This window comes from Euprymna scolopes, chromosome 22, assembly GCF_053919585.1.
Source record: "Euprymna scolopes isolate OS-2025 chromosome 22, ASM5391958v1, whole genome shotgun sequence".
Classification (NCBI taxonomy): domain Eukaryota; kingdom Metazoa; phylum Mollusca; class Cephalopoda; order Sepiida; family Sepiolidae; genus Euprymna; species Euprymna scolopes.
In genome coordinates, this window is record NC_136503.1 from 84,228,985 (window position 1) to 84,254,726 (window position 25,742).

Consider the following 25,742-nt stretch of genomic DNA (forward strand, 5'->3'; position numbering starts at 1 on the left):
TAAAATCATTTTCTAAAATAAAAATAGCCTGTTTGGTGTTTGTTTATAATTGGGTCGAAAAAATTTTTTACAAGAAAAATCTGAAAAAAATCTTTATAATGTCACTGCATGAAGATGTCATATTCCAAAAATCACGTAAATCGATCAAGTAGTTTTTTTTTTATTTAAAAAAATCAAATATTATCACATGTTTTAGCGAAGATTTGCTTCACACCACCTTGTTTGAGACCTAACGACACCTGTCGAAAATATGGGATCAACAAGGGCAGACAATCGACTTTTTTATTTATTTTTTTCTTAAATGTCGAAAACACTTTTTTTTATAATACAAATACAAAATAATAAATTAACATAACGACTTCTTTTCCTAAAAAGAATGCCTAAAACAGTTTTTTAAATAGACTTTATTAAACGAACATGAAAAACATATGAAAATATAAAAAAGATAATGGTATTTCTTTACATTGGATCCACCTTTGCAATTTTCTTCTAAATTTTTCATGTTCGCTTATTAAAGTCTGTTTTCAAACGAAAAAAAAAAGAAGTGTTTTCAACATTCTCTTTATTAAAAGAAGTCAATTTATTTATTCATTAAATAAGTTAATTTATTATTTTGTATTTGTATTATAAAAAAAAGTGTTTTCGACATTTAAGAAAAACATTTTTTAAAAGTCGATTATCTGCCCTTGTTGATCCCATATTCCCGACAGATGTTGTTAGTGTCGTTAGGTTTCAAACAAGATGGCGTGAAGCAAATCTTCGCTAAAACGTGTGATAATATTTGATTTTCTTAAATAAAAAAAAAATACTTCATCGATTTATGTGATTTTTGGGATATGACATCTTCATGCAGTGACAAGTATGTACATTATAAAGATTTTTTTCAAATTTTTCTTGTAAAAAATTTTTTTTCGGCTCAATTATAGACAAGCGTCGCCTGTTTTACTCAGTATATGTAAAACTGCACTTTTACTATGCCTACACATTATCGAAAAAAGTTAATCTCAGACTTTTGTTTTTAAAATTTCAAAAATCTTTTCTTATCTGAATAATGGCAGTGGAAAAATGACCTTACTATAAAAACAATAAAAATTATTATTTACACTTCACACCAAAGTATATATATATATATATGTCTGTAGAAATATATTTTCTTATATATCAATCCTTATTTAAGAAGCTCAATGTAATTACAGAGCAATATAGTGAATAAATGACAAAAAACTATATTCTAAAATTCATGATGTTGACCATCTTATAATTTATTCCTTTAATTCAGTTGACATTTACAATTCTTGACAGTATCTGTTTCGTAGCGCAAAATCAATCACTTAATTATTATGTCAATCAGTGAATCTATTATGCTCTTAACTCATCAGAAGAAATAGCAACAATCAATCCGTCAAAAGGAAATAAAGTGCGATTTGACATGATTAAAATCCGAAAATTGGAAGAGAACCTGCAAATACCTTTAAATATGTTTCCATGACACCTTTTTGAATTTCTGCTACAAAACAAATACTGTCAAGAATTGTAAAAGTCAACTGAATTAAAGGAATAAATTCTAAGATGGTCAACATCATGAATTTTGGAATATAGTCTTGTCATTTATTCACTATATATATATATATATATATATATATATATATATACTAGATTACCCGTGACCCATTGGGTAAGTATATTATATAAGCTATGAAATTAATGTACGAGCGTGACACTTGTGACATAAAGAAAATAGTTTTTTTATGACATAACAGAAACATTTCTATGAAAGTATATTAAAATGTAAAAAGAATATAGATAGATTTCTATTTGTTCTGTTTATAATTGTTTATTTTTGAAAAAAAAATTGCAGCCATTGAATTATAAGTGGTTTGCCATACTTATAGGTAAATGTGCACTGAACAGATACCATAATACTTTAAGTTAAATTCAAATTTTGATATATCTTTTAATTTAAACGCGAAAAAAAAAACAAATACAATTGGGATGCTGAAAACGTACACAGTAAAACAATACGTTTTATTATCGCATTGATTATTTATTTGTAACGCAATTTAAAAAAACATATTTTCGGGGTTATTTATTTATGTTGGTAGTGCAGAAGAAAATAATAATTTCTAAATAATAACGTTAATATTTCAGTGCGCAGATCAAATTCTGCAAAAGTAGCGATTTGTGTTTATTTGTTTACACTGTTATGGGTTTATGTTTATGTACGCATGCGCAACCGGAAGTTGTAAACCAGATGTTGGGTTACGACACCTGTTACAAGGTCATTTGAGTTTTATAATTATATAGATTAAAAGAGCAGTTTTATGCATACTAAATAAGAAAAGTTATTCTTATTTTAAAACCTATTTTATTCAAAAGAAATTTTTTTATTTTGTTAATAATAAATATTCTTATGTAATTTTTATTCAAAATTTAAGACTTTCATTGAACTTAGTGGCAATTTTCTTTCTAGGTTGCTGTAACTATATATTACCATCTACTGTTATGTCTCAACCTTGTCATATATGAAGGTTGCTGCCTCTACATACTACCCAACAGAACTTCCATTGTTTCACAGGCAAAAACTAAATTATGAGTATACAACATCTGGATGATCCGAAACAATGATTCTTATCATATTGAGCTTAACAGCCTTTTCAGGTGTTGAACGGTTTTTAGGAAATTCACTTCCAAAGTTATCTTTTGTCAGGTTTCTTTAAAAGTTCTTTCTTTAATAGAGGTAAGAATTATATAAGTTGGATGCTCTTTCTGATATCAACCTAATGTGATGTGAACCAGTATTTTTATCGAGACACCACTTCTAAGTGATTGCCCATGAATATTAACGAGTAATTCATCTGTCTTTAGAGTGCAACTTTTGAGTAGTAAATTTATGCATTTTTATTATATAATTTTTGTAGTCAATTTTTGTTTGGTTCTTGTCCAGAATTTTCTCTATATTAAAAAGAAAAAAGAAAAATTTGCATGAAATTTTATCCATGTATATAGCAGTGGTAAAATCATTATTAAAATCGGACAATTCTTCAAGCAAATTATTTTTCTTTCCTCATCTGTGTACCTAAAATCAAACGGAACTTCAGTGAAAAAGTTCTGTCCAAGAAAATTTCCTAACAAACACAATACCACATGGCTGCTTCCCAGCTGACTACAACAGGGCAATTTTTAAACTGAATTGTAGGGTGGTTTTTAAACTAAAATTCTTGTCAAGCAATCCTCTTAAATAATAAAATTTTGCGCATTTTGCCCATCATTTCAAATCTTCTCGACATGTCTGATCATCCAACTGAAAAACTCATTAACTCTTATAAAAAAAAAAAACTGCTGAATATCAAAGCAGGGTTGCAGAATCAGAAGATATAAGGTTTGACTCAGATTTGAAAAATTCTGTATGCAATTCCAAATTCTATTAATATTCAGATTGTCTTTTGATTTTTCAGAGACAAAAATAAAAATTAGACTGACTCATATCAGTCTTATAAGTTCAACTCCTTCCAAAACCTCCAACCCTGCACCAGTTATAGAAAATATTTAATAAAAATATTAATTTGGTGCAAAAATTATGTTGCTTTTTTATGTTCAACATCATGTAAAAAAATAACATTTTTGCATCAACCCAATACATTAAAACTTAGCCTCAATTGTATAAAATATGGTTTTGTTTTTTTTTTTACATGGTAGTCATCACTTATCAAGGCCTGGAGACCACTCGGGGATAAAGGTTATTGCGTGTACAGTAATCAATGGGATAATATCGTAGAAATCGTTAGCAGTAGAGATTTGATAAAGTGGATTATTTAAGGCAGCAGTTTATCAGGAATTTGTTTATTTTGGATAAGTTTTCTATGTTTGTAAAGAAGTTGCAGTCACCTATGCATATATTTATTTCTTAAAAATTCATACCGTCCAGTGACCATTAGGCCAAAATTCTTGTGTCCAGGAACTCTACCCATTCCTTGAATAGTAACTGCTTCAATGTGATAGCGATGGAAGAGTCCATGATTACCAGAAGGTGAGCCAGATGCTTGGGTCTTCATCATACGCAACATCGTCAACAGGGAGTGCTTGAAACCATCAAAACTTTCAGAATCATGGTAGTCAAACTGAGAAGAAAATTTTTTAAATTATAATACAAAGAATAAGGCAGCTTTTAAATAAAAAAAAAAACTCCAAGCAAACTATCATCTTTTTTATTTAGTTTTTAGTTATTAGCTAGATTTGACAGCTCAGCATTGCTTTTCAAAGCTCACTACTTGAAATATTTGAAACCAAAATTTAAAATAATAAACATTTAATTCATAAGTTTTTTTTCAAAGACAAAATCAATTTAGTTGAGCAGATTCTGTGTGTGGAAGGGGACGGGACTCTCTTTTTAAAGTTTACAATTTAGTTGTTGAAAATCAATGACTTTTTAAAAACAGACTTAAAATGTTTTGCCTACATGACAGTGCCTTCATTGGAGAGAGAAAAAGCAAAGAAAGTAGCCAGCCAGAGACTCACCCTCTCCTGTCTTTTTCTCTTCTCGCTTATGCCTATCAGTAACAATTTTAATGAGTGATATTAGTCTTTTAGTCTTATTTAAAAATGTTTTTAGTAAGTTATCCATTTTTTATTAAATCACTAATTAATTACTGTAAATATCGATGAAACTATTGCATATATAGAGACAAAATAGTACAATAAAATTACAAATGAATAACATCAAACATTACAAACTGTTTAAAAAAAATAGTTATATAAATTAGGTATTAAAATAAGTGTGTTTGAATATATAGAATATTTCCAAATGCTATGTTGTATTGATTTATGTTTTAATTGTAATGTAAGAGTGATGAATAAAAAAAAAAAACTTTTGCATTTATTTATTTCGATTAACTGTACCATCTGGTGCTGTAGTTGTGTTAGTTGCACATTTTAAAACCAATTTAGATTAAAAATGAAATTTTTAAAAAGAGTGACAAACAAAATAAAGTTAAGATAATTATGTATTTATCACATATAAGTTAGAAACGCACACATATACAGAAAATGCAAACTACTCACAAAATGTTATTACAATCGAGAAAAAAGAAAATGCTCAACAATGTCACAAATAATGCATGAGAAAGAAGTCACATTTTAAGTTGCAAAGATTTATCTCCCTTACATTGTTTTGATTATTTATTTGAATTTGTTGTCATTGTAACAATCTGCCCAACTGGAATATAGACAGAATCAAATATCAATGTGTCAGATGTAATGCTGTTTAGGTCTAACTTTTTTAAAAATCCAACAAGATAACTTTATGTATTAGATGATATCTCTTATCTCAATCAGTAATTACATTTCAACTATTAACTTTTTTTTTTTTACAATTGTAATATTAACTCCTTAATTTAATTTCCCAAATAGCTTCTTTCCAAGTGCGATATTATTGACATCCCCTCTCAAGTGTTAGAAAATAGAAAAAAGGAGGAAAGAATATAACCAAACAAAGAGGAAATAAGTTTATCAGCAGAACAATGAAGATGAAGTTGTTCACCAAGTTAGTTTTGGGGATGGCGGTAGGTTTTGCAACAGTTGGGAACAGCTTGCGGACAGTCTTAAGTTCACAACAATTGAGAACAGTTTCCAGTTGGACACAGTCAAATGCAGATTGTGGTTAGGATCAAACTGAGAGAGTTTCAGGGGATCAAGATGAGCTGACATCAACTGACAAACACCACCTTGACCGAACGTAGATGTAGACCTTAGCGTATAGACGGTTGATGGTGTCACACACAGAGTGCAACTGATATTTGCAGAATGTGTTGAAGTTGTTTGTATTTTGTTTTATTTTATGTTTTTTTTAATACTTGTGAACATGTGCACACCTTCTCAGAAGCTGCAAATGTGAGAGACAATGACATGGCCAGAACAGAATAGAAAAGAGAAAAAAAACTATGGATATAGCATTTGTTGTTGAGTGGGATAGCACATGATTTCATAAAAGGACATCCCACATGTGGAACACATTACTGCAGAACTGCTTCCTTGCTGATTAGCACCTATTCATCTTCAAGTCCAATGTTAACAAATTCTTGCTCATAGGTAATAGTCAGTCCATACCACTGATCAAAGTTGTTTTTTATTCATATTTCATCTGACAATCATTTCAGTCTAATTAACCCTTATCCTCTAGTTGCTCTTGGCCTTGATAAATGATGCCTCACTAGTAGAATAAAAACAACCTTATGTATTCTTAATATTGCCCACACTGAGGATTGAACCTTCAACTTTCAGAAGACTGTCACTTAGAGTAAATAATTTAGCATGTATATCTGTTGTGTACAGGTGATACTAAAATTACAATTATGAGTTATTTAAGACCTCTACGTGGTGGTTGTGGTTGAGAGAATGAAAGCAAGCTACCCCTATCAAATAAATAAATTGACAGTCTTATTAAACTTTATTCTTGAGTAGCTCTTGGCCTACATTAAATGGTGACTCAGTTGTAAAATAAAGATCTTCATTCTTCCTTTCTGGTTGACGTAGTTGGCCTAATTTGCATATTTGCTTGAGAAATGACATTTCATTAATGTACTATTTGTTATCATTTAATTCAATGTTGATGAAGAGATCTATCTATGCATATTTTTTATAGCGTGAACAAAAAATTAGCATTTTGAGTGAAAAGAGAAAGACTCACTTTACTTGGCCTTTTGACTAGAAGTAATGTGTACTCTCTACTTTATTACTACACCTCAGTTTTTGTCCTCAATCAGTAAATGAGAAATCATTCTAGACTGAGGCAATTTAAATTTTTGTCTCACTCGAGCGTATCTTTTTGTGAAGCTAGATTTTCTCCACCTTAAGAGGTCACCTTGTGTCTGACTTTGCCCTCATAGGGGAAACAAGTAAATAACTTTCAATTTACTCTGCGATTTGACTCGATATTAAAAATTATAAACAAAGCCCCTCAAAGAAGAGTATGCACACACACAATCTGCAGAGAAACGAAAGTGAGTGATTGTACAGTATCTCCTGTTTTTAAACAAATGCATTTTAGATAAAAACACTATCATGTAGTTACATGTCATGTCGAAATTATTAGATTGGTGCAAAAATAATGTCGTTTTTTTTAATTTATATATATATATATATATCAATATTTTTGCACCAACCCAATAGTATAAGTTCCAAAAATGACGAAAAAATAATCCAGTAGAAAAATAATTACAAGAAAAAAAATAGAATTTATCAAATTTATCATGACCTTATTGACCTTGAAAACAGGAGGTGTGAGGTAATGAATATGAAAAGAGTTGTGTAACCAATTCCCGAAAAATAGATCTAGTACATCTTCTACCGGATCATTTTTTTGTAATTTATATTAATTTTGACATGATACGTAAGTATGTAATAGTATTTTTACCTGAAATGTATTTGTTTGAAAACATGGTATATTGCACAAACATCCCAAAATGTCAGTTAGTATTCTTCATCCCATCCCTCAGATTAATTACATTACAAAATTATATTTCACCATAATGCATTTTGATTTATCATACATTAATCAGCCATTTTTTGCCAGATTGTAAATTAAAACAAATGATTGGATAAATATATAAAAAATATGCTATGGAAAAAAAAACGGTTATATTATAGTTTTATGAATAAAGTGTAACAGGTTGAATTATAATTGAAGATTAAAAAAATGCATTTTAAATACAAAAATTATTATGTAATTATGTAAAATATCAAAATTAGTAAAAATTCCAAAAATTACCAAAAATGATTGAGTAAAAAAATAATTACAAGAAAAAATTAAAATTTATTGAATAATGCAATTTAAACAGTCTCCACCATTGCATATGACTTATCTCTCTTGTTGTCTGCTAACTTTTGCTATTTCAAATTAGAAAAATTTGGATTAAAAATATATGACAATAACGATGGTTTTGAAAAAATTAATTCAAGCAAAACTTTACCGGACCATTTTTCATAATTTTTGGATTTTATACTAAATTAAATATGACACGTAATAATGCAATATTTTTATTTAAAATGCATTTTTTTGATATCCACTTAAAATGCATAAGCATAAAAAAAAGTGCAATTATTCCAGAAATATCTTGAAAGTAGTTTTATACGACAAACATTTTTTCCTTACCTGATTGTGAAGTCGAATAGCGGCCCCTTCTCTTCGACAGAGTCGCACTACAAGGTTGACAAGATCCAGGTTGGGTAATTGTCCATTTAAACCTTCTATTTTAATGTTGTAATAAGCCACTTTCTCTGGAGGAATCTCCAGATTTAGAGCTGCCTGGATAGAACCACTGCGACCCCAAACTGTTCCAGGGAATATATCTGTTGGAGACAAAGAAAAGAGCTAATTTAATATGTAATTTCATCAATAGCTTTTTCCTACAAAATCATTATATAATTCTGGATAAAATGTAATTCGATTCAATTCCCTTTAGATAATACTTTGTTTGAGTCAGAATTATTTTCAAATGACTGATTGACCTTAAAAACAGGAGGTGTGAGGTAATCAATATGAATACATCAAAGTTCCTCTACACAAGAATATAATTAGTTGGTGTAAGCCATAAATACAGGCAAGTATAGCAGCCTAGGAAAGATCTTAAGCATATTACCAGCTACGACTATCAATAATTGTTCATTAAAGCGACTTACTAGATTGTATTACTTGATTAGTGTAACCAAGATCACTTGGCTACTACCAACAAATATATCGCTTTCCGAGATATATCATAGTGTAATTTTTTATTTGTCCATATAGAGTTACGTCCCTTTTATTGGAACAAAAACATATAAAAAAAACTGCATGGAATGGTTTCAAAGATCTTTGTATATAATTTATTTCGTGAAAATGAAAATTACAATCAAAATAATTCAATGTAAAATTAAAATAAATTAAAAGCAAAATTCAAATTTACAAAACAAATTTAGGCACAAGACCCTTTAAGATCTGGGTGGGGGAGTGTTGCAGGATCTTTGTGTCTCTGTTTAGTGAAGGAAAAACCACTCTAGACTGAAGCAATTTTTATTCTAACTCAAAATGTCCCATTTTTTAGGGAGTTTACTTTCTCCGCATTACAAAAAATGACCTTATGCCTAACTGTGCTTGTGAGGGGGTGGGGGGCAAGTAAATAACAAAATACTTACATTCCGAAGATTGCACTTGATGGTAACCATCTAACCAGGCTTGCATACCAATATGTTCATGCTGAGTAAATAAAAAAATTATATCTTTCGACCAGTATGTCTGCTCTGAAGAAGAAGAAATGAACAGAAAAAAAACAATAAATCTAGAGCATCAATTCACAAGATAGTGGGCCAAACTCAACAAAGCAATTTCATTATTTATGGGACCATTTGTACATGATCTTGTCATGATTGTTGTAGATGCTATGTAGCACCTTTGTATATGACCCATCAAGTTTTTTAAACTAACCAACATCTCATGATATTAATAATAACATATGTAGCAACAAAAATAACATTATTTGTGCAGCATGTTATGAAAAAGTATGAATCAGCTATGCTGGTGTTGTCGTTACGAGTGCTCATCTTTTTGGATAAACTTTTGGAGACAGTTAACTGACTGAATCGTGAGGACTAGAGAGTGACCTTGTGAAATATCAAACCTTTGATTTCTACATAAGGGAAAAATTACCTAACATATATGAATAGAGAAAGATAGAGAACCACCGAAGGAATGCATAAAAATACATTTTATATAAAAGTTCCTAAATCTAAAGATCTGATGCGTTTTGATATTTTACAAGCTGACTAGAAGAACACTCGTCCCAAAATGGGTAAAATTTCACCGATTTCAAAATGACAATAAAGTATAGGAAGGTGAAACATTCATTGATTCTCATTCAATCCCGGGTAATGTCAGGTCTCCCTGCTAGTGTATAAATAAAGACAACAAAAAATATTTAAAAATAATTTCCAAGAACGTCTGCTTACTTTTAAAGAATTTGGTAAGTGCCAGCATCAACGAAATTCCTCCACTAGTGTCTGTTAGTGACTTGCTTATCATGCTTTGAGAGCGCACAGGGGCTGATAGGACAACAGCTTCTGTGCTACTGGCCCGAGGAGCACGCAGTATAGCATATACATTCTGACCAGGTACACTCTGTAAAAAAAAAAAAAAAAAAAAAAAAATTCTGTTATAAAACAAAAAAATTTTAAAAAAATAAAAACATTTATTTATTACTCTTTCCCCCTACCCTAAACAAGGCATATTGCCACTTGGACATAAGGATTATTTGTGTTCGTGTTTAAACAGGGGTCTGTGGGAAGTTAAGTAGTGAGATGTTTGTTCACAGTACATTTCATCTATTGTAGATTAGTACAGTCATGGAAGCAAGAAACAGTGAGGAAATTCCAAAGTCTAGCAGTAGTCCAAAGAAAGAAGCTATTAAAGTAGAAGGCTTTCTAGCATCCAGGGACCTCAACAATGAAAGGGTGGAATTTTGTTGCTTGTTGGGTTAGTCAGGAGTATGTATGAGTTCATCAGAGCACATTCCATTAAAATACTTGTAAAATAAGCACAGGGATGCAACATTGTAGTGATGGGACAGATGTTGGAGCTTGACTGATAGTGCAGAACTTATTAAATTCAAGACTTTTTTTTTTACCCTGTCTAAGCGTGAGAGACTAGTGATAGATGCCCCCCACCCCCCACCGATGTGGCAATACTCCATACATGGATGAATTGTGGCTTTGTAAAGATATAGGATACTCTCTGGTGTGATTCATTTTCTAGCACATTAGAGAGAGCCTATCTTATTTGCAGCAGCCTTGGCAATGTCTTATACATAATATTTTTGATATGGCCATTCATTGCAATTATTCATACCAGTCAAGGACACGTTCAACAATCAATCTGACAGTGGTTTTATTGCTAAGGTATAATTCCTTTCAGTTCAAAGAGATCCATTTTCCAAGGCTTTATTTTCTCCTTGAGAAGGAGTTTGTTTATTGCTAATCACGACACACATCGATAGAATCTTTATAAGGTGCTCATCATTGAGCTGGTCAAGCTACAGTTTGAAATAGAATTTCAGTTGATCTGTCAGACTCATATCTATATAATAAAGTAAAGCAAGTATCTTTCTTTAATCTTTGTAATCAATAGTTTTTTTTCCCTACAAAATCAATGCTTGATTCTGGTATATTAGTTATTTTTGTGGAACGTTGAATTTTTATAAGGAATATGTTCTCTAATAACATTGAAATAAATGAAATATTTGAACTATGAACTAACCTGCTCTCCCAACAACTGCAATGGGTATTTTACGGTATAGTTTTGAACATGGACTTCCAAACCAATCTCTTGAAATTTTGAGAAGAGCCATTCCCGAGACAGCAACCTGCAAAGATATATATATATAATAACAAAAAAGTATAAAAGTGTGTAAATTATATACAACCTTTATTTAATTGTAGTTTTAAAAAAATAATTTTTTTTCTTTTTTTAACTCATGTTCACCCTTAACAAAGCATACTGCCACTTGAACGTAAGAGTTACTATTTGGGACCATGTCTAGGAAAGACTAACAAGATGTTTCTTTACATTACATTTAAACTTTGCATATCAGTACAGTCAGGGAAGCAGGTAGCAGGAAGAGAATTCCAAAGTCTAGCTGTTCAAGGGAATAAACTATTAGAATAGAAAGCCTTCTGGCATTTAGAGACATCAGCAGTGAAGTGATTTTGTTGCCAAGCGGGTTTGTTGGGCATATGTATGTTGAGGGGCACAAGGGCAATGAGTTCATCAGAGCAAATTCCATTAAAATATTTGTAAAACAGACACAGAAATATAGCATTGTGGCGATGGGACAGGGGTTGGAGCTTAGTTGACAAAATGGGACCTATATGACTAGAGACTTGTTTTGGACCCTATCCAAGAGGGAGAGACTTGTGGTAGATGCACCAGTTTAGATGTGGCAACAATACTCTATGCATGGGCGAATGGTGGTTTTGTAGCAGTTCAGGATATTCTCAAATATGAGTAGGCTTCTAGCACGATAGAGGAAACCCACCTTCTTTGCAGTGTCCTCAATGTATGTTCCAGTTCATATTGCCTGTGAATGTTAAGCCGAGGAGTTTGAAGGAAGAATTCTCGGGTAAGGTGTTATTTGTCATAGATATGACAGCATAAATCTAGCACTCTCTCTTGACACTAGCACCGAAATACATGTATTTGGTGACTTTAATGTCCACTACAGTAATTGGCTTAGCTTCTCTAACTACACAGACACAGCTGGTAGTATCATCTATAACTGTTCTATATTTCATTCCTTAACACAAACAGTAACGTTCTGAACCAGTCTCCCAGATCATCAGGACCATCCAGCCTCACTTCTAGATCTATTTCTGACAACAGTTTCTGAGGATTGTGCAACAAATGCCCACTTGGGAATGTTGACCATGCTGTTATAATGATAGACATCACTCTAAACTCTTGACTCCAAGTTGAAGAGCTATTGCTCAAAACGACAAGGTACTACAATAAGGCTGACTGGGATCACATCAGAGATGCTACATGGAGAAATATCTTTTCTCTTCTTGTGGAACAGTGTGCAAATGAGACCACTCAATGGTTCAAAGCAGCAATTGAAGCATGTTCCCACACTGAAGTTCTATAGCAAGACCCACTCTACCCAATGGTTTACTTCTACTTGCGCAGCTGCAATTGCTCAAAGACAACATGCATACCACAGATTTATCCAACATAAGTCCAGTACAAACAGACAAAATTTTATAGAAGCTAGAAGTAATTGTAAGAAAGAAATAGCAACAGCTAAAACAAAATATATTGAAACTAACAGAAAACACATTGAAGCGCAGAAATTAGGAACTCGTGAATTCTGAAAAATCTACAACAGTGTAGTAAATAATTGGCAATCAACAATTTCCCCACAAACCAACACTCATTAGGTTGTTTGCACAACAACCAAGAAAGCTAACATGCTTGCCTCAAACTCTACTTTCGACCCATCAAACCACTCCCTCCCTGATTTTCCTTTGTGGACAGAAACCATACTAGATGATCTGAAAATCACCCTTCTCAAGTAAATGATATCATAAAAAACCTAGACATCTCAAAAGCATATGGACCTGATCTCATCCCGGCTGTACTATTAAAAACATGCTTCACTGAAATTGCTCCAGTTCTCTCCAAACTTTTCAGCAAATGCCTTAACAAATCTTGCTTTCCTGACTGTTTGAAAACTGCTTCTGTGGTACCAGTTTACAAGAATTCTGGCAAAAGAACTGATTCATTAAATTATCGCTCCATTAACCTCCTCCTTCTTTTCATCAAAATATTTGAATTCATAATTAATCAAGCTCTAGTCCACCATCTTACATTTGCTAAATTTTTGTCCGACCAAGAATATGGATTTAGGCAAGCCTGTTCAACTGCAGATATCCTAACTGTAACCTTTGAATATATACCATGCACTGGATAGAGCAGGAGAGGGGAGGGCAGTAGCCCTAGATATATCTAAAGCTTTTCACAGGGGATGGCATGATGGTCTTCTCATGAAAATCAGATCCTATGGTATTACTGGACGGATACTTAGCATAATTAAATCCTTTTTAAGAGAACAATCCAGATTTTCCTGGACGGTCGTATGTCAAAACAATATGATATAAATGTGGGTGTACTCAGGGGTTAATCCTTGGACTTTTATTATTCCTGATATTCATAAATGACTTCCTGATAAAATTGTTTCTGAGATTGGTATATTTGCTGACAACATCATGCTTTATAACAGGCATGTGGGGAAAACAAATGAACACATATCCAAGGCAATGGTGGAAACCCTAGAGGAAGACCTCCAGTCTGTGGTGGAATGAAGTCAAAAATGGATGGCAATGTTCAATGTTGCCAAGACTAAGCTTTGTTCCTTTAATAATTACAAAAACCTTCTCAACCAGCAATAGCTATGGCTAATGATACATTACCTGAAAGTACTTCGTTCAAACTTCTTGGCTCAACATTCACAGGGAGCACAAGTTGGAACAGATACATCAAAGGCATTGCCGCGGCTGCTGCAAAGAAGGTGGGCTCTCTTTACTATGGTAGAAAGTTACTTACACCTGAAAGTATCTTGTACCTTTATAAGGTATGGTGTATTGCTGTCACATTTAGGCTGGTGCATCTGCTACTAGTCTCTAGACAGGGTTCAAAAAGAGTCGCCCACCTTATAGGTCACAAACTGTCAGCTAAGCTTCAACCTCTGTCCCATTGATGAAATGTTGCATCCTTCTGACTGTATTACAAATATTTTAATGGTGGATGCTCCGACGAACTACAAGCCCTTGAACCTCTTGACATAAATACCCCCGACAAAATCCCAACCCTACACAGTACAGATCACCAGGTGCCAGAAGGCCTTCTACTCTAATAGTTTCTTCCCCAGAACTGCTAGACTGGAATTCCCTTCCGGTTTCCTGCTTCCCCGACTGTACTGACATGCAGAAGTTCAAGTGTAATGTAAACAAACATCTTGCTGCTCAACTTCCTTCATAGTCTCCTTGCAATTTATGTCCCAGATAGTAGCCCCCTACATCAAAGTGGCAACGTGAAAATTGTTTGGGGTAAAAATACAATTAAAAAAAAACAAAAAACTACAGGAATGGCCATAGACAGTTCATATAACTAACCTTTTATTTTTGTCCATTTCTTGTTTCATTTCATTCTTGTAGAGTTTAACGTCGGACTCAGCATAGAAGTCACCTTCAACCAAACCTAAAAATAAAAAAGAAAGAAAAAAAAAACAGCGTTTTAGTATCTATTAGCTGAAACACCTGCCTATGCAAGGATTTTTATTTTTACAGGACATCACCACAGGATGTAGCTGAAGCTCATACCCTGGACGGTGTATTGTTTTATGATTCCCTTCACCTTTTATGTATTGGGACCCTACGTTAGTAAGTAGCGATTAACTGAGCTAGTGTAAACTTTGGTGAGGGTCACATTAGTACGTGACAGAATAATCTGGTGACAAATGGAAATGTACCCACAAGTAGGTGACATGATTGAAGCAAAGGTTAAAGGTCAAGAATCTCTATAGATGACATCACATACTTCAGCGAAGAACAGAGAGTTTCTGGTCAATTTCTTAAGAAGAGGTATGGACGAGACAGTTCAATGATCTGAGCTGAGTGCTGCAGACACCTCTATCCCTCTGTGTCTCTCGATTCTCAAGTTAGAAAAAATAAGCTAAGGCGGCATTAATTTTTAGCTAGGTAGTCTCTCCCCCAATGAGTAAACTCTCTTTCTCACTAAATAAAACTTTTGAAAACTCAGCAAATCTCTATTGTGTTTCATACACGAGTAGTTTTGTTCTTCTAGACAAAGCAGTCGGCAACCACAAGAAGATCATGGTCCATACATAGAAAGATAATGAGAAGAAGCGACAAATATATGCAAACGTGTTTACGAAGACTAACATGTACAACCTCCTCATTTAATGAAAATGTAACACATCATAAACATTTAACATATTGGCATGTGCTGGACGGCTTTTAAAAATTAATTTCCAAACTAACTCGTTTTTAACCAGGTCTTTATTTATCCCTCTTTCACTTAAATTCATTCTCATCACTTCCTGCCAAATTTTACTTGGCTTCCTCTGTCAACTGAACTGACTAACTCAACTGTTCTATATTTACTAACCCAAGAATTATCTTATATAGACTATAGCATCAAAATCTCTTGTTCTGTGCTTTCCCCATAAAAAAAGAAAACTATACTGAACACTGTGCAAAGTTAAGCTCTCTGAGGTCATCAGATTTAATATTGGCAGTAATTTTTCTACTCTATCATTAATTTCATGGTAGATACACAACAGTAAATACCCATCTGGTGCAATTGCAAACAACTTTCCATTCTTCCCCTGTGTACTTAAAACAAATAAAACTTTCATGCACAGAGCTTCTTTTCAAAAAGTTTTCATCTGTCGAACACAATATCATGGGATCTGCCTACCTGCTGACTGCAACATAGTCATCTTAAAGTCCTATGTCAACAAATACTTGTTGAGCTGATCTCTTAAATAATCAAATCCTGTCCTTTTTTCGATTTTTTTTTTTTTTTTTTAATTTTCTTTCTTTGAAGATTGTAATGCTGGGTATGAGGCAGCCAAACCAGCTGCCAACTTTCTCCTGCTTTTTATTGAAATCAACTGAGAGCTCTTTTTAGTATCCTCATTGTTTCCTTAAGTGCAATTGTCTGGATCTCTTTTGCACTTGGTTCGCCAGGAATACGTTAGATATGACTTCAGGTTCTTTTTCATAAGCCCTGTGGCCCCTATAATAACTGGTATGATTGATATCTCCCGAAGATTCCAGTTTCTTTTCATTTTATCTGTTTCTCCCTTTCAGCTTTGTTCAGACCTCCATCATTAGAGACACTCACTTCAACCAAGGTTGCCACTCTCTCTGACATTCCATATAACTATGTCAGGTTTCACAGCAGCATTTTCAAAGTAGGTGACTGTAGGGATTACATGATCATAATGTATGGTATATAAGTCATTTCCAACTGTTCTTTCAGGTTGATATTCCCAGATGGTAGTAAGCAAGTATGGTTAACTAGGAAAATATGCAATTTAAACAACTAATTATGAGGAATTTAAAATTTACAGATTTGAAACAAATACAAATTAAAAATTTGAAGGCAATAGGAATATACAAACAATAATAAAAATGGCTTGATCTCAGACGTCAAAAAATGATATAACTAAATGATTTAGAAATGTCAAAAAATGATATAACTAAATGATTTAGAAATGTCAAAAAATGATATAACTAAATGATTTAGAAAGAGATCAATTTTAGAGAACAAAAATACAGCTGAATATATAGGTAACAACCGAATTGAGACAGAGAGAGAGAGTCAAGTGGTGGGTGTGTGGAAATGATGGACATTCCCATCAGATAATCAATTAACGTCTGAGAATCAGGATGAGTGCATGTAGAATTTGGATCCTCAAAGAATTACATGATGGTTTGCGGCTCAATCCGACATGTGTTTGAATATACTAAAATAAATCTACATTTAAAAATGGAACTGAAGAAATTGTCTGTGTTGTTCGCATGCTATCCGATATTGGAAATATGTTTATCACAGCATCTCCAACTCAAATATTACCACTAATGAAGCAGAGTAACAGAAGGTATGCCAGTTCATATATCTCTTTATTGTCAAGGGATGTTTTGTGGATTGAAATAGAAGTCTGTGTAATATTTATTCTATATATTAAAAGAACTTTTTATTGTATTTGTTCATTGTATGTGTTTCCCATACACGCACGCATTGATGCAGGTATGCAATATAGCATTATTTACTCTTCCAATCTGTTTAAAAAACTGTCTTGTGTAATGTTTATTCTATATGTTAAGTGAATTGTTTATTCTATGTTAAGTGAATTGTTTATTCTATATGTTAAGTGAATTGTTTATTCTATATGTTAAGTGAATTGTTTATTCTATATGTTAAGTGAATTGTTTATTGTATCTCTTATTTCAGCTGTTCAGCTGTTTATCGTATCTGTTTTTTGTATGTGCTTAAAAGCACGCGCACGCATTGATAACAAGTCATTATTTACTCTCCCAATAAAAATAAAATGCATACATTATACATGCATCCATAAGACGCATTGATGCAACATTTTCATCTGTTTCCAATCCTTTCATAGTTTTGTTCATCATCCAATTGACAATCTTATCCTTGAGTTGTTTTTGCACCATTTTATGTTTTAAGTTCTTTATACCTTCAAATATTTATTCATGGTGTTTAGTTTGGTTGTTTTGTTTTGCAGCATATCAACCCTTTTCAGGTTATTTAATATCAAATCTAATAATTTTGAAATAATTTTTATGCTTCAAGTTCTTTATATCTTCAAATATTTATTCATGGAGTTTGGTTTGATTGTTTTGTAGAAGAAAATTGTTTTTGTTTTTAACTTTGCAAAACATGATTTAGTTTTGTAAAGAAAAAGGAAAATAAAATAACATGATAATTGACGCATTTTTGGTAAGGATAACAGTATCTTCCGACAGCCTGATCTTGTAGCACCAGATGTCTAAGTAGGTTTTACTACTCTAGGCAAAAAAATGGACCTGGGAACAATGATAACTAAGGGGCAACTCCATATTCCCCACAGCTCCCAAACGGGGCCTCAACACTGAATGTTTTTTAAGGTTATACCCAGGACCCCCTTTTTAGGGAAGCTGGGGTTTCTCTACTTTAATAACTGATCTTGTGTCTAACTACCGTCACAAGGAATTTTGCACAAAAATTACAAACTTACCTGGCAGAAGCGCGTTCTCAGAGAAATAGGTTTCAGCATTCAGAGAGACATAGGCAAGACCGAGAAACCAGAGGAGACCAGATATGTAGAACAAGGCACACAGACGATTGTTGTAGCGTGATATGATGAGGACAAAACGTCGCCGTTGCCGTGGATCTGTTAAAAGACCCATTTTCCTGAGGAAAATAAAAGAAATCATCTCAATGCGAAAGTTGGGTTTATTTCGCGCACTAATAGTAAAGTCAAATCATATTTCAATTCAACTTATTCTAAAGTTGCACCATCTTTTTTTAATACTGTTTTAATATCAGTTGCAAGATTAATTTGCATATTAGTTTTGAAAAGGATATTTTATTAATTAGCTATTATTTGTCATTAGTTTTTAATTCAATGGTTGCTTTAATTATCATAACAAATAGTTCTGCAATATTATTTGATTTCATGAACATAATTTTGTATTGAAATGTTTGTCTCTTTAGACGAATCGACTTGATTTTTCCAAATTGCAAGTGAAAAAACAGATCGATTTCTTTTTTTTACAATCACATTTAAAAATTCCCAAAATGTTCATGCTTCGTGTTTAGGCTTGGTTGTTTTTTTTGGTTATTTAATGTTAAATTCCATAATTTTGGAGAAAGTTTTTATGCTTCAAGTTCTTTATATCTTCAAATATTTATTCATGGTGTTTAGTTTGGTTGTTATGTTATATTAACTCTTTTCAGGTTATTTAATGTTGAAACCATTAATTTTGATAAAAGTTTTTATGTTTCAAGTGCTTAAGATCTTCAAATATTTATTCATAGGTTGTTTTTTAGAAGAATATTTTTTTTTTAGACTTTGTAAAATATGATTGCGTTTTGCAAAGAAAAAGGGGAAAAACAATAACATCAATGTTTTGCATTTTAGGTCAAGAAGTCTTCAGACAGACTAATCTGGTAGTGCCAGTTTTTTTGTGTTCAAGTTATGAATGAAATGTTTATTATTTTAAACTAGCAGATTTACCTGATACTGTAAAGAGAATAGTAATTAATTTATTGTTAGCAATAACGATTTCTTACTGTTGTCACACACAAGGTACTTTTACTGCGAAAACCGAAACAACTGAGGTAAAAATTACAAAAACAAAGTTTTACAAAAAGAAAAATGCAAGTTGTACTAAAAAAATTAAACCAATCCCCCTTCTCCCTTTGTAAATAAAACATTGCTATACCTATTTTAGTAACAAAAAAATATTGAAAATAAGGGAATAATTTTTGGTGTCTATTAAAAGTGAAATAAAATTCTTTCCTTTATTTTTTATTATCAGTTATTAAGATTAAGCCTCCACTTCTTCGTTCATAAAAATCAAATTTGCATATGTGATTATTGAAGTGAATCAGACACATGTACATTCATTTTTATTACTTAAAATTAATGGTGTATGTCTTTCAAATAGTGAACTTTATGATAATATGAACATTGCAACTGACATATATGGTTATAATCATGTTTTCCGCACTTCAGGGATGTGAGTATCCAGTAGCAAAAAAAAAAAAAAAGTTGAAAGTGAGATTAATACAGTCATTGAGTGGTCCCAAATCTTTGTTAAGTCCCAAGGTGTGCATGTTTAGTTTTAGAATGGAGTTGTTTTTTTTATAATATATATTTATGTCTCTGTTGCTGTGTATTAAAGCCTAATGCTTCTCATCAAAAGAGTAGAGAAGATGCTAGGTAACATAGTGGGGATGCTGCGTCTAGCGTTAGATTCATTAGGAACGAAATAGATCAAAACAAATTAAAATTATAGATGATGTTGGGGGGTCAAATTCTAAATAAAGGAGGAGCATATTATATATAGTATAGTGCAGAAAGGTGTATAGAGTCTTAAGTGTATTTAGTATATGTTTTAGGGTTAAAGTTGGGGTATAAGTTTATATATAAGCTCCCTTGATACTTGTCGAGCTTCATAATGTCCAGATAAGTCTCCTCTCATAGAATTGAGCTTGCTCTTTTCTTCTAATGCTATAAAGATATATATATATATATATACATACATACACACACACACACACACACAGACATCCACTAGAATGTCCATAGCTCTAATAAATCTGAGTGATCATCTAATGATTCGTCAATGGTTGAATCAGAAAAGCTAAGGCGAAACTTTGAAAAATCAATTATGAAAACAAACTGAGGTCTACTTTAGATTACACATTTTTTAATCAATCATTTTTAATTATTGCTTCTCTCTCTTCGCTAATATAGATTACGTGCGCGTGTGACAGTGATATGATGGCAAAATAATAAAGAAATTTAAATCATTAGTTTCCCAACCTTTGGGCCATACCGAGTGAATGGGAAGAGCATAAAAAAAAAAAAAGTCAACAGACGGGCAGGACCACTTATAGAAATAGCCAATATAGATTTTAAATAGCTATTTCAAATTTAAACATGAAAATATTTCAAATTTAACATGACAAACCGACAGAAATATGTGAGAATGCAGCTAATAAAATTTGACATTAAGCGAGGAGAATACCAGTCTCAGGACGAGTAAAATTCCCCAGACAGCACAGTTTCTTTTTTTTTTCAATTTTTTTATTTTGTTCTAGCTGGAGACGGGGCATCCTCCTGGATGCCAGACATTCACCCGCTATTGCATACATTCCAACTGAGATCTTTATAAGATTTTAACCATCCCTTTAAGTGCAACCGTTTGCACCTCTCTTACACTTGGTTCACCGAGTATATTTTTCAGATAATTTAGAAAATTATTCTCATGAATCCGGTTACTCTTATAATTACTGGAATGATAGAGATCTTCCTAAGATTCCAGTTTCTTTTCATGTCGTGCATAAAACCTTGGTATTTCGTTCTCTTTCCCCTCTCAGCTTTGTTTAACCCAGGTGACACAAACTTCTACTAAGGTTGCTTCTTTCTTCTTCTTGTCCCATATCAGTATATCAGGTTCCCTTATGAAGATTAAAATCATGACATAATGATACTAAACCTTATGCCTAGAATCCTTATATGATTTTGATTCTAGAAAAAGCCTAAATTTGAAGTTTAAGCTTGAGGGAATTTTGCTTAATTGGTGTCTAGTGAATAATGGAATATAAATCAGTTTTAATGCAAACCTGAAAAAAAAATTGAATTTTCAAATAAATAATTTTGTGTCCATATGTCCCCTAAATTCCCTTTAAAATGTCCTAAAGAAATTGAAATTTGGGGAATAATTTATTAATTGCAGTCTAATATCCATGGTTAAAATTTGTCCAAAATTAGTGTATTGACAATTTTCACCAAGGAATTTCACCTTGTCTTTAAATTAAACTAAATATAGTCCATATCATCCATCTTTACACCTAGGAGCTGTATTCCTAAATTCATAATGATCAGTTAATTAGTTTAGGAATGAATCCTGTACATACAAATATATGAACACATACTTAACTTTATATAAATAAAGTAAACGATTATAATGAAAACTTGTTTGAAAATACATCATTTGAAATCAAAATTTTAAATTCCGTGGGAACTTTCGCGTCAACCTAATATTAGGTTCAATATAAAGCCGTTTTCTCGAATAGCTTTTTCCCTCTCGGGGCCCTTTCTTCCCTAACTGTACGGACATACAAAAAGTTAAGTGTAATAATGTGAACAGACATCTTGCTGCCCAACTCCATAAATAGTATCCCTGCAAATCTGGTCCTAAATAGTAGCCCCTCACAACTAAGTGGCCCTGTCCCTTGTTTTGGGGTGAAAGCATCAATAAAATAAATAAATAAAAATAATCTATAAAGAATTGTCTCTATAATAATGAATACATAATCTGCATGAATTAAAATATATTAAAAACGTATCTTATGACCGGGCAACGCCGGGCCGCCTGCTAGTATTTAACTAATTGTACCTATTTACAATGCCTCCCCACGGGACAGAGTTAGACACCAGGGTCGTTTTTTAACGTGGAGAAAAGGTACAAAAATAAAAATTGTCTCAGTCGTGAAAGATTTCTCCTCCACTGAAGGAGAATGGGAAATGGAAGTGCCGCATCTGAAAAACAGATACTACACTTTGATCTTGGGCAAAAGGTAGATAACATTGCTTACTGTTGAAATTGATGAAAACAGTAAGTTTTTTTTAATGAAAACTTGTTTTCTCAGCTGTCGGATTTTACTACAATAACGAAAAAGAACCAATGTATCAAAAGTGTCAAAAAAAAAAAAAAAAAAAAAAAAAATAGTGCACGGTGCACGGGTTTGTATTACTGTACACATAGATTCGAAAAAGTTGTCAAAAAACAAATATATAACAAATGTTATCAAAGGCAAGATAAGTTACTTTTCTACCAAACTGGATATATTTTTCGTATTTTTATTCAATGTAACATGTTTATTCAGCTCGAAAACCATACAGTGTTTATTGGAAAATTCAAGATGGCGTCTGACTCCCTCTTTAACACGGTAAGTTTGGGAAAAGGTGTTATAAATAAAAAACTGGATAAAATACTGTTAAAAACTCGCTCAATATATGTTACCGTGACATAGCTTGACATATATTCGGCGGGTTTTTAATAGTATTTTTCTAGTTTTTTATTTATAACACCTTTTTCCATACTTACCGTGTTAAAGAGGGAGTCAGACGCCATCTTGAATTTTCCAATACATTGGTAAACACTGCATGGTTTTTGAGCTGAATAAATATGTTACATTGAATAAAAACACGAAAAATATATCCAGTTTGGTAGAAAAGTAACTTATCTTGCCTTTGATAACATTTGTTATATATTTGTTTTTTGACAACTTTTTCGAATCTATGTGTACAGTAATACAAACCCAGAAAATGCACCCCCCCCCAAATTACTTTTAACTATAAATAATTTTCTACTCGATGAATTTTCGTAATTTTTGAATATGTTACTATTTTCAACATGACACTTTGGATTAGAACAAAAATTGCCCCTGTGTAGAAAGACGTGTGTATCACAACAGATACTGCACTTTGATACTAAGTCGAAGTTGCTATGTTACGAGAAACAGAAACACGCTAAACTGAAACTATTCTTACGGTCGGAGTTGTGTGTGACTCTGCTTTAAAAACAAAAAATGTGCAATTTATTTGAAAATACTCACGCTTTTTAAAAGGCCAAAAATTATATCCAAAAAGGTTTAAATTATGATGAACGATTGGGTAAATTTAAATAAACATTATAATCAAAAGGAAAATTTAAAAAAAAAAAAACGTTGCAAGTCTTCCTCTGCAAGATCGGTGGTTTTGCCACTTCACCGCCGCAGCCGCACCGGTGGTCAGTCGACACCGTTTAGGCAGTAATTAATGAAAAACAAAATTACGGTGAATTTTCATTCGTTCATAAAATTAAAAAAACAAATGCGTTTTAAAGGCTTTTATTTTTACAATTTTAAATTAAAAAAAATATATATAAAAACTTCCATTGTTCGGTAAACTACGAACACAAGAGCTTTGTAAATCAATATCACGTAATTTCCCCTCGCAAATTTCTAATTTTGTACAAACCGTACTATTGCTTATAAAACTAGGAATAGAAAAACGGGACGCTTCCGTTATTTTGACAAAAGCGTATCGTTGTTCTGGACAGTCGACCAAACCGATGTTCCACGTAGCAGCGTTCTGCCTACCTATGGCTTGTTCTTTTTTGTTTTTACTCATCACTACTGAAAAACCTAAATAAAATTTTTTAATAAAGCACAAACTGGAAAAAAAAACTGATCCCCCACCCCAGTTGTTACCATTGTAATGTTTTTTTTAAATTTTTTTTTATTATATTTCACCCCAAACAAGACACAGTGCCACTTTGATGTAGGGAGCTACTATCAGGAACAAGAGTTGAAGAGATACTATGTAGGGAGTTGAGCAGCAAGATGTCTGTTTACATTACACTTGAACTTCTGTAGTTCGTCAGAGCATCCACCATTAAAATACTTGTAAAACAGGCAGAGGGATGCAACATCTCGTCGATGGGACAGAGGTTGAAGCTCAGATGACAGTTCAAGACCTATCTAATTGACGATTCTCTTTTGAACCCTGTCCAAGAGTGAGAGACTAATAGCAGATACCCAAGCCCAAATATGACAACAATACTCCATACATGGGCGAATGGTGACCTTGTAGAGGTACAGGATACTTTTAGGCATAAGTAACTTTCTAGCATGGTAGTGAGAGCCCACCTTCTTTGCAGCAGCCTTGGCAATGCTCTCAATGTATCTGTTCCAACTCATGTTCCCTGTGAACGTTAAGCCAAGGATTTTGAACCAAGTATTTTCAGATAATGTATCTTTAGCCATAGCTATTGGTTGTTGAGAAAGTTTCTTGTAATTATTAAAGGAAACAAGCTTAGTCTTGGCAGCATTGAACGTTACCATCCATTTTTGACCCCATTCCACTACAGACTGGAAGTCTTCCTCTAAGGTTTCCACCATTGCCTTGGATATGTGTTCATTTGTTTTCCCCACATGCCTGTTATAGAGCGTGGTGGCGTCAGCAAATATACCCATCTCAGAGATTATTTTATCAAGGAAATCATTTTTGAATATGAAGAATAATAAAGGTCCAAAGATTCAACCCTGAGGTACACCCACATTTATATCATATTGTTTAGACATACAACCATCGAGGACAACCTGGATTCTTCTCTATTTAATTATTTTAAGTATTTGTTCAGTAATACCATAGGATCTGATTTGCATTAGATCCTATGATATGGCACGTTGATCTTGATCAACATGCCATACTCTGTGAAAAGCCTTTATATATTTTAACAACGCTAATAATTTTTTCATAATACCTGATTCCTTATCATTAGTTGAGACTCTGTGTTCAAATGTCGCAACTGTAGAAAGAAAGAAAGAAAGAAAGAAAGAAAATGAGAAAGAGAGAGAGAGAGAAAGAGAAAGAGGAAAAGGATTTAGAGATTAACATTTTGTATGAGGGGTTGTTGTATAGATATTTGTTGTATCTTCATTTACAAGTGGTTATTATATTATTTGAGGCAGTCATATAGGTAGAATAATATGATCTTCCCGTGTAGGAGGATCCTTTGTATTAAGACTTTAGTAATTGGCTTCTCTAGTTACACAGGTACAGCAGGTAACATCACACATAACTTTTCTATATTCTATTCCTTGAAACAGACAGTAACATTCCTGACCCGACTCTTAGATCGACACCTATTTCTGATCACAGTTCCTGAGGATTGTGTAAAAAATGCCCACTGCCAACTCGGGAATGCTGATAGACATCACCCTAAACTCTCGACCTCAAGCTGAAAGACCATTGCTCAAAACCACAAGGTACTACAAGAAGGGTGACTGGGAGCTGTCAGAGATCACATCAGAGATGATCCATGAAGAAATATCTTTTCTCTTCCTATGGTACAGT

At 32.7% G+C, this 25,742-nt stretch overlaps 1 protein-coding gene across 1 annotated transcript in view; it reads right to left on the minus strand.

Annotated features, from left to right (window-relative positions):
- The window catches only part of LOC145243528 (GPI-anchor transamidase component GPAA1-like), an 80,597-nt gene extending 56,928 nt beyond the window's left edge, over window positions 1–23,669 (minus strand). Inside the window, exons 1-8 of the mRNA XM_080106496.1 lie at window positions 23,459–23,669; window positions 18,342–18,517; window positions 14,689–14,773; window positions 11,279–11,384; window positions 9,976–10,144; window positions 9,166–9,270; window positions 8,147–8,343; window positions 3,919–4,118 (exon numbers count right to left, since the gene is read on the minus strand). Coding sequence (XP_079962622.1) covers window positions 3,919–4,118; window positions 8,147–8,343; window positions 9,166–9,270; window positions 9,976–10,144; window positions 11,279–11,384; window positions 14,689–14,773; window positions 18,342–18,513 — 1,034 coding nt within the window. The 5' untranslated portion in view covers window positions 18,514–18,517; window positions 23,459–23,669. The remainder of the gene's footprint in view (window positions 1–3,918; window positions 4,119–8,146; window positions 8,344–9,165; window positions 9,271–9,975; window positions 10,145–11,278; window positions 11,385–14,688; window positions 14,774–18,341; window positions 18,518–23,458) is intronic.
- Window positions 23,670–25,742: the final 2,073 nt, after the last annotated feature.